Source organism: Drosophila erecta, unplaced genomic scaffold, assembly GCF_003286155.1.
Source record: "Drosophila erecta strain 14021-0224.00,06,07 unplaced genomic scaffold, DereRS2 tig00000000-arrow-pilon, whole genome shotgun sequence".
NCBI classification, from domain to species: domain Eukaryota; kingdom Metazoa; phylum Arthropoda; class Insecta; order Diptera; family Drosophilidae; genus Drosophila; species Drosophila erecta.
The window spans coordinates 19,373,496-19,385,422 of NW_020825194.1; the positions used below are offsets into that span (position 1 = coordinate 19,373,496).

Sequence of the window (11,927 nt, forward strand, 5' to 3'; positions counted from 1 at the left end):
ACCAAACGATCTTTGGTCACCTTCTGGAATTCTTGTTCGCCTGGTAATTCAAACCGAAAGATCTTTCAATTTGCCAAAAAAATTAACATTTTGCAGGCAAAATTGTGAGATTACACAACATACATATGTACATACATATGTACATACATACATACATACATACATACATACATGCTTACATACATACATACATACATACATGCCCACAAAATGTAAATATTTATGTTAAAATGTACATTTTTCGGATTGAATTACCAGGCGATCATAATTAGCAACAGGTTGCTACCGAAAACCAAAACGATCGTTGGTCACCTTCTGGAATTCCTGTTCGCCTGGTAATTCAAACCGAAAAATCTCACAAATACATACATACATACATACATACACACATACATACATAATTACATAATTACATACATACATACCCAAAAACAAACGATCGTTGGTCACCTTCTGGAATTCCAGTTCGCCTGGTAATTCAAACCGAAAAATCTTTCAATTTTGCCCACAAAGTGTAAATATTTTTTTTGCAAATTGTAGATTTTTCGTTTCCATAGCCCTATAATTCCCAACTGGTTCTCGTGAGGGCTGTAAGGCATGTCTTCTAATTTAGAGTCACAAAATATTCCAAGTAATCTTTCTTACCGGTCGAGCAGTGAATGTAGTGTATGTGTAGTGTGTGTAGTTGTGTATGCGTTCTTGATTACTTGCAAGATCACATTGGCATCCCTCTTGAACAAATAACCAGGTAAGTGTTATTTATACAAGTGTTTGAAATTATGATCGCCTAATAATTTAAACCGAAAAATCTTACAATTTTGCGCACAAAATGTAAATATTTATGGTAAATTATAGATTTTTCGGATTGAATTGCCAGGCGATCATGATCAGCAGCAGGTTGCTACCGAAAACCAAACGATCGTTTGTCACCTTTTGGAATTCCTGTTCGCCTGGTAATTCAAACCAAAAAATCGTTCAATTTTGCCCACAAAGTGTAAATATTTATTCATAAAAAATGCTATGACAAAGCTTCACTTAATCAGCATATATAAATCCAGTTAAGCACTGATGTTATTTACAGACATTGTCACTTGTCATTTAATCGATGTTCCTCTTCAGCAATTTTCTTTCCAAAGGAGTGAAATTTGCATTACGTTGTTTATCGCTTGTTCTAAGTTGATTAGGAAAGGTGCGGCTGGCTCCGAATTTTCCTCACCGATGATTATGGCCCATATAATCATAATATTATTTATTGTCAAATAAATCAAGTATTGGAACTCAAGAAATTTAGAAGTTTTAAATTCACCTAAAAAATTTGAAACCTCATTGGGCGCCTATTAAGAAATCACAGTTATGGCGAATGCTTCCAATTGGGAATTTGCGACATCGATAACAAAAGCTGCATAGTGTAAGCATCAGTGATGCCAATTCAGCCTTTTTCCGGACAGATCTGTCCTGACTACTGCTTCATCCGGAAAAAATGTCAAACAGCCCCAACCCGGAAATCTGTCTTTTTTGTAGTTTTTCTATACGGAAATCTGTCCTTTTTAGACAATGTTAGAAGTGTGTGGTTAGAAAAACAGGAAACACCTATAAAATTCCCGAAAAGTATTTGAAACGCATTGGCACAATGGCAACGTATGAATCAAACGTTGAGGACGAATGCGTCGTGGACGAAACATTTAAAATATTAAATTAAAAGTTAACTAAATAAATAATCATCATAAAAAAATAGGTCCTGTTTTTTCATCCTTTTTTAGAAATTTTCAGCGTATTTTTTCCGTTTTTTTTTTTCTCAATCTGTCCTTTTTTTACAAAAATATATTGGCATCACTGGTAAGCATAGTGTTTCTCGATATCGATTCTTAAGAGAGCTGCTGCTCCGAATTGCAAAGAATTTGAATTAAACTCTAAAACAATCTGAAAAGATAATAAGCAATAACTAAGAAAAGAAAACGAATAATTAAAAAGACGTGACAGAAGTAACTATCAAGCCGGTCGCCCCAATTTTCTATCGAACCTTCTCGAATAATGTGTCATCGGCGGGTCTAACCTCACTCATTCTCTTTCAAACAGCGGCAGCGCCAGCACGAGTTCAATTGTTTTCACGCAGAAATAAATTAAACAGCCAGAAAGATGTTCGGTGGACAGCAGCCAATACTCGTGTTGAGTGAGTATAAAATTTGCACCTCGTTGAGCCCAATTGCAATCGAATTATCCGCCGGCAGGTCAAAACACAAAGAGAGAATCGGGCCGCAAAGTGCAGTTGGAGAACATTCAAGCCGGAAAGGTATGCGTGACTCACATGTCTGGGTCTTGGGTTTTTGTGTTCTCGCCTTTTCCGACCATCTGCTGATTTAAACGGCTTTTTCCAGGCCATCGCCGATGTGATACGCACATGCCTGGGGCCCCAGGCCATGCTGAAAATGCTGATGGACCCCATGGGCGGAATCGTGATGACCAACGATGGCAACGCCATCCTGCGGGAGATCACCGTGCAGCACCCGGCGGCCAAGAGCATGATTGAAATTGCCCGCACACAGGACGAGGAGGTTGGCGATGGAACCACATCGGTCATCGTCCTGGCCGGCGAGATGCTGGCCGCTGCCGAGCCCTTCCTCCAGCAACAGATCCATCCCACTGTTATCATCCGCGCCTACCGCGAGGCCCTCGAGGATATTGTCGGCCACCTGCAGTCTCAGCTGAGCATCCAGTTGGACGTTAAGGATAAGGCCAAGATGGCCGATGTGGTCAAGGCGTGTGTGGGCACCAAGTTCATTGGCAAGTGGTCCGACCTTGCCGTCAAGATTGCCCTGGACGCCGTCGAGACGGTGACGCTGAGCGAGAACGGCCGTCTGGAGGTAGACATTAAACGGTAAGAACGAAACCATAGCGATTTTATTTGTTACGCGTTTTAGAGATTAAGATTTGTTATGCAAATTTCTAAAACTCGCAATTTTTGTTAACCTTAACAGCTATGCCAAGGTGGAGAAGATTCCCGGTGGCGCCATAGAAGAGTCGTGTGTCCTTAAGGGCGTGATGATCAACAAGGACGTGACGCATCCCAAGATGCGACGCCTCATCGAGAATCCCCGTATCGTGCTGCTTGACTGCTCGCTGGAGTACAAGAAGGGCGAGAGCCAAACCAACGTGGAGATCATCGGGGAGCAAGACTTCACCCGCATGCTGCAGATCGAGGAGGAGTTTGTGCAGCGCATCTGCGCCGACATCATTGCCGTAAAACCGGATCTGGTATTCACTGAGAAGGGTGTCTCCGATCTCGCCCAGCACTACTTGCTGAAGGCTGGCATCACGGCCATCCGTCGGCTGCGTAAGACTGACAATCTGCGCATCGCTCGCGCCTGCGGTGCCACCATCGTGAACCGCACTGAGGAGCTGACCGAGAAGGATGTGGGCACAGGAGCTGGACTGTTCGAGGTCAAAAAGATCGGCGATGAGTACTTTACTTTCGTGACGGAGTGCAAGGAGCCCAAGGCCTGCACCATCCTGCTGCGCGGTGCCAGCAAGGACATCCTGAACGAGACGGAGCGCAACCTGCAGGACGCCCTGCACGTGGCCCGCAACTTGGTGCTGGAGCCCCGCCTAGTGGCTGGCGGCGGAGCCGTTGAAATGGCTGCCTCTCAGCTGCTCACGCGCAAGCAGGTTAAGGGACCATACACGGCGGTGGCCCACGCCCTGGAGATCATACCGCGCACACTGGCTCAGAATTGCGGCGCCAACACGATCCGTGCCTTGACTGCCCTCCGCGCCAAGCACGCCTCCCACACCGGCGATGGCGTCTGCGCCTGGGGCATCGACGGCGAGTCCGGCGAAATCGTGGATATGAACGTGAAGAACATCTGGGAGCCGCTGGCCGTTAAGCTTCAGACCTACAAGACCGCCGTGGAGACGGCAATCCTGCTGCTGCGCATCGACGATATCGTCTCTGGATCAAAGAAACGCGGCGGCAACGAGCCCACCAACCCGGCGGCCATGGCCCAGGGTATGGAGTAGTAGCCTGCGATCAACCACGTGTATTAATAATGCTTACTATCCTTTAATACTTAATTTAACACTCAAAAGAAAAAAAAAACAAAATCCCTCACACCACCCCAAATGTTTAACATTTAGCTTCAGCCAGGCAATGTTGGCTACTCCTACTTGGCAAGGAGGAAACGCATCTGCCGGCCGCCTACACACAAATTCAGTTGCATTTGCTCTCATTAACAGTACACAAATAAAATTGTTAAAACTCATAAATGCTTTCATTTGTTTTAAGTTCATTTACTTCGCCTACATGAGCTACTTATGCAAATTAAATACAATTATTAGGTGTAGTTAATTTACCTCCTCCTGGTTGCGATGTTCACCTTGATGCACTTCGTATAGCCTTTCGTCCATCAGTTTGAGCACTTCTAAGCCAATAGAAGTGAAATGGGGATGCAGATATCGGGCAAACAACTCCAAGCAGTTTGGTTCCTGCTGGTCCTTATCCAACAGGAGGTACTCCCTCAGCCAAGACAGCAGTGGTGGCTTGTGGGAATGCACAATGCTGGGTACGCTGAAGAGCAATTCGGTCTGCTGGATATCTTTTCCGTAAGTATCAGAAGCATCAGAGCGACAGGCCACGTAGAGCATCTCGTATGGCTGTTTCTGGGTGAGATCCGACTGCGGAGGAGCAATCAGTGCGTGGTCTGTGCTGAGTTTGTACCATCGAAGCTTGTGAAGCAATCTAAGATTCCAACTGGGCAGTAGCTGCTGCTCCAGAGCCAACTGATGCAGCGTCGAATTGGTGCACCAGATGGCCACCAGTGATCGTGGGTGCGTGAGCTTCGAGAGCGGTATGTGGGATAGTTGCTCATTACTCAGCATCGAGTATCCCAGCTCCGGCTTGGCCCGCTTTAGTCTGCGGATGTACTTATTCCGCCACGGAGGATCCAGCACGATGAGATCGTAGGCGGGCAGAAGTTGGTGCAGCAGTGCAGGCAGATTGTCCACATTGTGGTTGAAGAATCGGGATTGATTGGGAATCAAGTACACGCCACGGGATCCAGCATGTCCCAGGAACCGCTGCATCCGTCCGCTTTCGTTGGCTCCATGCAATTGGGGCAGGTTGTAGCCATCCTCCCAGTGCCTCTCTATCGGTGGAGTATCCCCCAGTTCTGGGGGCTTGCTCAGAAGCTCTAGATATCCATTCACTGAGTGGAAATCCTCCAAGGATGACGGATCTTTTGCGCCGGCTTTCCTTTTGCGCTTCCTGGCCCTGGCTACCTCATTTCCTTGGTCCGTTTTCTTGGCATGGAACTGGAACAGTTCGGACTTCAGGTAGAACTCGCCATACGCTTCGTTGATCAGTTTCCTGTGCTCCAAGAACACAGCCACCTTCGAATCTTCAGGTTTCTTTTGCAATTTCAACATTCCCGAAATCGAACAGTCGTTATCTAAAAGTCATCCCTGCGTCTATCGATAGTTTTTGTAGGGCGCAAAAATTGTGCACCTTGAATACCAAATAAACATAATTTCATACTTCCTTGCTCTCTGATCAAAAGTCATTCAGAAATGCAGTTTAAATATTATAGAGTTTTAGAGGTATGTATACCAACGACAGTTTAGACAGTCACTTAGAATTCCAATGTATATAGTATACCTCTAAAAGCCTGATTTTAGAACTACTACGAACTACTAATAACGTGACTTATTCCTGCTTTAGCTGAAATAATCCTTTATATGTTTTAATAAATCCGCGTGGAGCCTTACATTCCCCAGACGGTTGTAGTAACTAAGCTCCTCGCTGGAATTTTCGGCTACAAATCGCAGCATTGACCACGTGTTGAGCTGATATTTGCATCGCTGGGGATTATGCTTTTGGGTTCCGGGGAGAAAGAAGAAGGCGGGCGGGGACTCTACGAGAAACTTCTTGGGGACACTGGTTCCATGTATATCCATCTTGTACAGAAGCACTGACTCCTGCTTCAGTTTTTCGCCCAGACGATCTAGATTTGCCATGAGACTGCTGTTGACTTCCGCGCCATTTTGCAGGGAGTTGTAGAAGCAGAGGGCTATATCATTATCGCTGGCGTATATAAGATCGTTCCAGCGGTCTAGGCTGATGTTCTCCACCTTGGGATCCCTAGAAGTGGGCTCCTTTGCTATCCCCTTTATCACCTGATCGCAGAAATCCCTGAGGTTCTCCGGGTCGGGCAAATGGGGCCCAGTGAAATCCCCAAAGAAGAATACAGCTCCAGTGGAACTTGCGGCGTATATCAGGGGATATGAGTCCACGGTACAACCTCCGTCACTCCGAAGGAAGCTGAAGTCATCCTCATTAAAGATGAAAGACTGCCACAGGTCGTCCACGTAGAAGTCCATCTCGCCGCCGAGAAACGCAGGCGAAGCTAGTTGGTATACCATATCTATCCACTTCTCCAGCGCTCCGATATCATCCGCAAACACATGGAGAACTATGAGGGTGGGTCGCTTGTGGATCTCCCACGAAGATCGCAATTTTCCAAAATTGGGAAGTCGCTGCAGTCGGTCCTTATATTTTTCCGGGAAAAAGGTTTTGAAGTTCGGTGGCGGCGGGTTGTAGCCGCAATAATGTTGGGACATGTTGACTCCATTCAGTGGCCCTTCCAAGTGAAATTGCCGGTCGGTTGACTCATCATCATCAGCAGGTTAGTCATAATATTTGATTAAATACGAGTGGTGGGCTTTACTTGCGGACTTATCGATAGGAAATAAATTAGATTATTTTCTAGCCGCTCAAAATTTAAAATCTCAATTTGTTTTTTTAATATAAAGCAATTTTCACTTAACAGGTACTTTTCAAACACTTCGTGTTTTTCAAAATTTATGTAGAAACAATAAACATTAATTTGAGCTTGCTCTGTCATCGCAATGTTCTGGTTGAAAGCAGATTGGTATGGCTAAGACAATGGAAAGTCTGTCATTCCTCGGACGAGTTTAATATTTTAGTTTCACTTATCTCAGACTAGGTAAGTGTTGGCTGGGAACAAAACAGCATGGCCACTGAATTTCTGGAGCTAAATCGATTCTGAGGGGACATAATAAGGACCCGCGGACTCAGGACCTGGTTTCCACGCTCCTGTTCATCGCATTCAGGATCATATCCTCGAAGTGCTGGATGTTGGTCATCACCGTCAGGCTGTGAGCGCACTGATCTGCGTTGGGTGCGTTGCTGATCACCCCGAAGAGGAAGTGGCGGGCGGTGTTCCAGGCGGAGAAGGCTTTGGTCTGCAGCTCGGAGGTGAATCCACCGCCACTGTCACCCTGGCAGGCCAGCGACTTGCCCTGTGTGAAGATGCAGAACTTGTCCGCCTGGATGTCCCGCAGATTCGCACGGCACACGGAATTGGACTTGGACACGGCTGGCACAAACTGGAGCTCGTGCTTGTTCTCGATGCTCCAGCCTGCGAACTTGCCCTGCACCTCATCCGTGACGCTCTCCTTCTCCGCAAAGCTGGCGAAGGTTACGCAAATGGGCCGGATCACGTGGCTCAGCTCGAAGGGCTCGTCGAGGGTCATAAGGGCCAGGTCCTGGTAATAGTTTTCCGTCCTGCCTTTGTAGCCGCTGCGACGAATAAAGTGGAAAGATTCAGTGGACCGAGACATGAAAGATTCGGTGCCCTTCTACTTACGGCGCTATTTCGATGAGCCGTACATCCCGTCGCTTTTCATCCGGAGTGATTTCGTCGTAATTGCGGTAGAACTTGGCCGCAATCACCCGGAAGGTGTCGTAGCTGTAGGGCAGTCGCGTACCCTCGTCGTATACGCAATGTGCGGCGGTTATGACGAGGTCCGGGGTGAGTAGGGATCCTCCGCACTGGAAGTGGTAGTCCTTCTCGTTGTGCCACACATATCTGCACAGCGATTATCAATGAGATCATCGGGACGGATAGTTAACAGACTTACAGTCCCACATGCCAGGGCACAACCGTGTTGTTGATCGTATACCCGCCGAATGAGAAGCTTTTTATGGGAGTGGCTAGCTGGCCGCAGTCCTGCTCGCATCGCTGGCGTCCTCGGTTCCAGTATCCTCCCTTCATGCACCTCATTTCCGGCAGTGTGCTCAGGGACTTGAATCCGGTGGCGCAGACGAATTTCACTTCGGTGCCGGGCGGATGGAATGGTTTGCGGCAGTCCACTTGCTGTCCATTGTGGGTGCACAAGGCCTTGGTGGAGTAGCCATCGAATTCCCCGGCTGTGCTGCAGTATTCTACGGCAAAGCAAGGAGTACATGTGAGAAATTACTACACGGGTACGGCCAAAACACAGTCACTCACTCACGCATTTCGGGATTGTGGAAGTACTCCACTTCTTCTTGGCGCAGTAGCTGCTCTCCTCGCCCTCCAGCACATGGCCCTGCTTGCAGGAGAAACGGACAGTTCCCCGGGTAATGGGTCCAGTGAGGACGCGATTGCCGTCGCCCGTCAGGATGGGCCTTTCGTCGCCAAGTGGCAGGGGGCATCCGAGCAGCTCCAGCGCAGTCTCAATCGCCACGGTCGTGCTCACCACCTTCCTGGTGGTGTTACATAGCAGTGGTGCCTCGTCGGATCCGTCGTAGCAGTCGTTCTCCCCGTTGCACGACAATGACCCCGAGATGCAGCCACCTGTTCCGCACTTGAAGGAGTACGCCGGACACTCCATGTGGCCGCACAGCTCCACCGACTCGTCGAAGCCCGTACCATCCGCACAGTCGTCCTTGCCGTCGCACAGGAATTTACTCTTGTCCAGGCAAATTCCGGATGGGCACTTGAACTCATTGTCCCTGAATGGAAGGGTAATACATAAGAGGGACACAAACTCCCAGGGGAAGAGGCGTTGGTAATAGCACCCAGTCCCCATCCTGTTGTCTACATTCTACATTTCCGTACTCACTGGCAATTGCCTTGAAGCCGTCGATCGTGCTGCCGTATATCGTCCTCGTTACCGCATCTCAGCCTGGTCTCATCGGAGCCATCTGCGCACTCACTGACACCATTGCATCCAGCTGTCCCAATCACACATGCTCCATAGGTGCACTGGAAATAGGGCTTGGTGCAGTGCTGCCGCTGGGAGACACAAGTCAACGCCGTCTCGTCGGATCCATCCGGGCAGTTCCTCTCGCCGTTGCAGACGTCGTACTGCGAAATGCAGCTGCCGTTGTCGCACTCGAACTGGGAGCTGTCACATGCCGTGGATACTTCAAAGGGATCCTTATTAGTGTAGTATATTATGGTGTGACCCTATACTCGAAAACTCTGATTGCCAAACCACACATATTTGAATCAAGCTTTATTCACTTAGAGCATTTTTACTTCCGGACTCCGATTTTTAAAACTGCCGCGTGTTGAAAAGTTATATTCCTTAATTTAAAGTGTAGTGAACACTTTCGTCTGGTATAAATGAGTGATTTTCTTACTTTTACAAATTATGCAAATGGGCTTAGAGGGTAATGCCTATTAATTCCTAATAATTTTCTTTATTTTCATTTTTTACCATTTGATTACTGCGATTGTGTAATGCTGTAGAGTTATTTTCCCTAGTATTTGAATATTGGCTGGTAACTGCCAGTGGATTCAGTTGGCTGTAAAAACTGCCGGCAGGTGAGCTAAACATCGCGTCTTTAGTATTCATTTCCGTAAACATTCTCACTCACATCACACTTAGCGAGTTACCTAGAGTGTACCGACAAACTGAAAATCACCAGAGATAAACAGAGATGACTGATGGCCACACAAAGCGCGATTTCAAGATGAACCGGCTCAAATCTCGTTGTGAGAATCTCTCTTTGAGAACAACGTACTACATATGTACAGAAAATGTTTATTTTCGTCCCATTTGTATTATCATTTTGAACTTTACTCACTTGTTTTGAATCTCAATAAGACCGCGCAGAAGAACAATGGATTTGTCAAAATCGATTTTAGTTGCATAGTCTTAATTTCTGATGTTCTATGATGCACTCGATCAGGCAATCACATAAATATGCCCAAATGAAGTGCGTGCTGATAAAAGTCGTCTGGAAAGCACTTGCCGCCGAGCTGAGAACAAGTCGGACCGAGCTTACAAAGGGAACTGAGCTCGAATGTGTTCAAGCTGAAGCCTATACCAATCTGGAAACTCGTTTTAAGAGCACCTCCTCGACATCGATTTGAGTGCTAAGAGTCGATCGTTACGCTTCAATTGCTTCAATTTTCAATAGCGCTCGAGTACGCATTAGTAAAGCATAGTAGCTTTACCAGTAGCATTTTTAACAGAGCGCACTTTCCTGTTCTGTTATGAAGAAATCATATCACATAAATTAATTTAATTTATTTATAGTTATAAGCACAGATTAAAAATAATGATTTAAGACTCACACTTGTAAAATATTCAAGCTGGAGACTTTTCGCGCCATTGGTTCGAGTCCGTGCTAGCTCCAGGCGTTTCGCATAAATCTTTTACAAGATTTTAAAGAGGTTAACTAGAAAAAGTCAGTTTCCTTACTTTATAAGGGCATGATTTAGTAAATGTACTGAAATAATTTTTGTCCCCTGGCCATTTAAAAATTAAAGTTTAAAGTTTAAAATTAAATTTGGCGCACCCAATAAAACACCTTTAAATTACGTGGGACTTGTTCTTTTCTTTTACGGGTATTCAAGTCCTACCAGCTTCTTCATTACAGCAAAACAACTTTGAATTCTTTTCAATGTACCACCACTTCCATCACGAAAAATAAACTTGCCATTATCTGTGTTCGTATATGAAAAACAGTTTTATTAAAGTGCCTATTTTATTCTGCAAATTCTAAAATTTGCATACTGGTGCCAGATCGTCTAAATAAGGATTGGCTTTACTGCAATACTCTTCGACCTATTTTACACTAAGGTGTAGGATGTAGAAATGGCAAAATCTACAGTACATGGGTAATATACATGTAAGTAAACATTTGTATGGTTTAAATCTCCACTAAAAATTGTATTTCTGGATAGCACGGTGCAAAAAATTGAAATGTTTTATTGGCTTTGTTGGAGCAAAGCGTCGGAACAAGATACTTAATAAACTTAAATAATACTGTTATTAGGGCTGCATCGTAGATTACTCCGATTTATATATATTTCCCATACCAACTGTTTCACAGAAAAAATTCAAAGACAATTTGTAAATTATTTAAATCGTTTTGTTTAATTTATTTGTTTCTTTTTCCACATTCTCACTGGTTGCTGCTCGTTTTGTGTTTGTTCTTTTTACGTGTAGTTTATATTGATAATTTACAACTTACGGAGCTAACATAGAATGGCATTAAATTAGAGTTACATCGATTAAGTATGAACGGAACCTGCGGGTCCAATCGTCGATCGTGGGGAGGGGAAATTACAAGTAGAAAATGTAACCGCAAAGTATCTGTAGGTCTGATCTGATCGGATGAAGTACGTATATAGGAAAAGTAGTAGTCTCTTATGGATAGGCTGCTCGGCCGAGGGTCAGAGAGTTTAAAGTAAAAGCCACTAGCAATGTACAAGTAAGTAGCGATTATTTTACTACGAATGCACTGGTAAGTAAGTAGTAGGTAAGTGGTAGGATGCAGTACTATTTGCAAGACTCCACCGAATCGGCCTTCTTTTACGTATATCTGTTGCTACTATAATCCACGTTTAAATATTTATGTATTGTATTTTAGCGTCTATTCTTGGTTTGCGGTGGCGGTGGGGTGTCCACCCCATTCGATCCACGCATTTGCGTTTAAAATCTATAACATTTAACTTATTCTTATTTACGTATTTGCAGTTGCCTCCGTTCCGTTTCGTTCCGCAGCAATACTCTCTTATTGTTTGTCCATTTCAACTCGATCCCCACATATATAAGTACATAAATATATATCAAGATTTATAAATATAATATATCTATAATCGAATCTTAGGCGGTAGTACGTATACATCTTCTGC

General features: G+C 45.2%; 4 protein-coding genes across 6 annotated transcripts; 1 reads left to right on the plus strand and 3 right to left on the minus strand.

The window, feature by feature from the left end:
* Positions 1-1,828: 1,828 nt before the first annotated feature.
* LOC6552489 (T-complex protein 1 subunit gamma) lies at positions 1,829-4,260 on the plus strand. Its single transcript, XM_001979802.3, has 5 exons — positions 1,829-1,982; positions 2,077-2,170; positions 2,229-2,290; positions 2,376-2,875; positions 2,976-4,260. Exons 2-5 carry the CDS (start codon positions 2,137-2,139, stop codon positions 4,012-4,014), a joined length of 1,635 nt encoding a protein of 544 aa, XP_001979838.1. The 5' UTR covers positions 1,829-1,982; positions 2,077-2,136; the 3' UTR covers positions 4,015-4,260.
* LOC6552488 (methyltransferase-like protein 4) lies at positions 4,258-5,489 on the minus strand. The gene has a single exon (XM_001979801.3). The coding sequence runs from the start codon at positions 5,416-5,418 to the stop codon at positions 4,339-4,341; it is 1,080 nt and encodes a 359-aa protein (XP_001979837.1). The 5' UTR covers positions 5,419-5,489; the 3' UTR covers positions 4,258-4,338.
* A 63-nt stretch (positions 5,490-5,552) lies between these two features.
* On the minus strand, positions 5,553-6,661 carry LOC6552487. Its single transcript, XM_001979800.3, has one exon. The coding sequence runs from the start codon at positions 6,607-6,609 to the stop codon at positions 5,707-5,709; it is 903 nt and encodes a 300-aa protein (XP_001979836.1). The 5' UTR covers positions 6,610-6,661; the 3' UTR covers positions 5,553-5,706.
* Positions 6,662-6,697: 36 nt separating this feature from the next.
* LOC6552486 (modular serine protease) lies at positions 6,698-10,111 on the minus strand. Of its 3 annotated transcripts, XM_001979799.3 has the most exons (6): positions 9,869-10,111; positions 8,899-9,202; positions 8,304-8,788; positions 7,933-8,236; positions 7,659-7,880; positions 6,698-7,591 (listed from the first exon to the last, which is right to left on the minus strand). In XM_001979799.3, exons 1-6 carry the CDS (start codon positions 9,933-9,935, stop codon positions 7,084-7,086), a joined length of 1,890 nt encoding a protein of 629 aa, XP_001979835.1. In that variant the 5' UTR covers positions 9,936-10,111; the 3' UTR covers positions 6,698-7,083. The 3 variants fall into 3 exon arrangements, with proteins under 3 accessions (XP_001979835.1, XP_026833286.1, XP_026833290.1); XM_026977485.1 differs by lacking the exons at positions 8,899-9,202; positions 9,869-10,111 and having other exon boundaries at positions 8,308-8,567; XM_026977489.1 differs by lacking the exons at positions 6,698-7,591; positions 7,659-7,880 and having other exon boundaries at positions 8,080-8,236; positions 8,308-8,788.
* Positions 10,112-11,927: the final 1,816 nt, after the last annotated feature.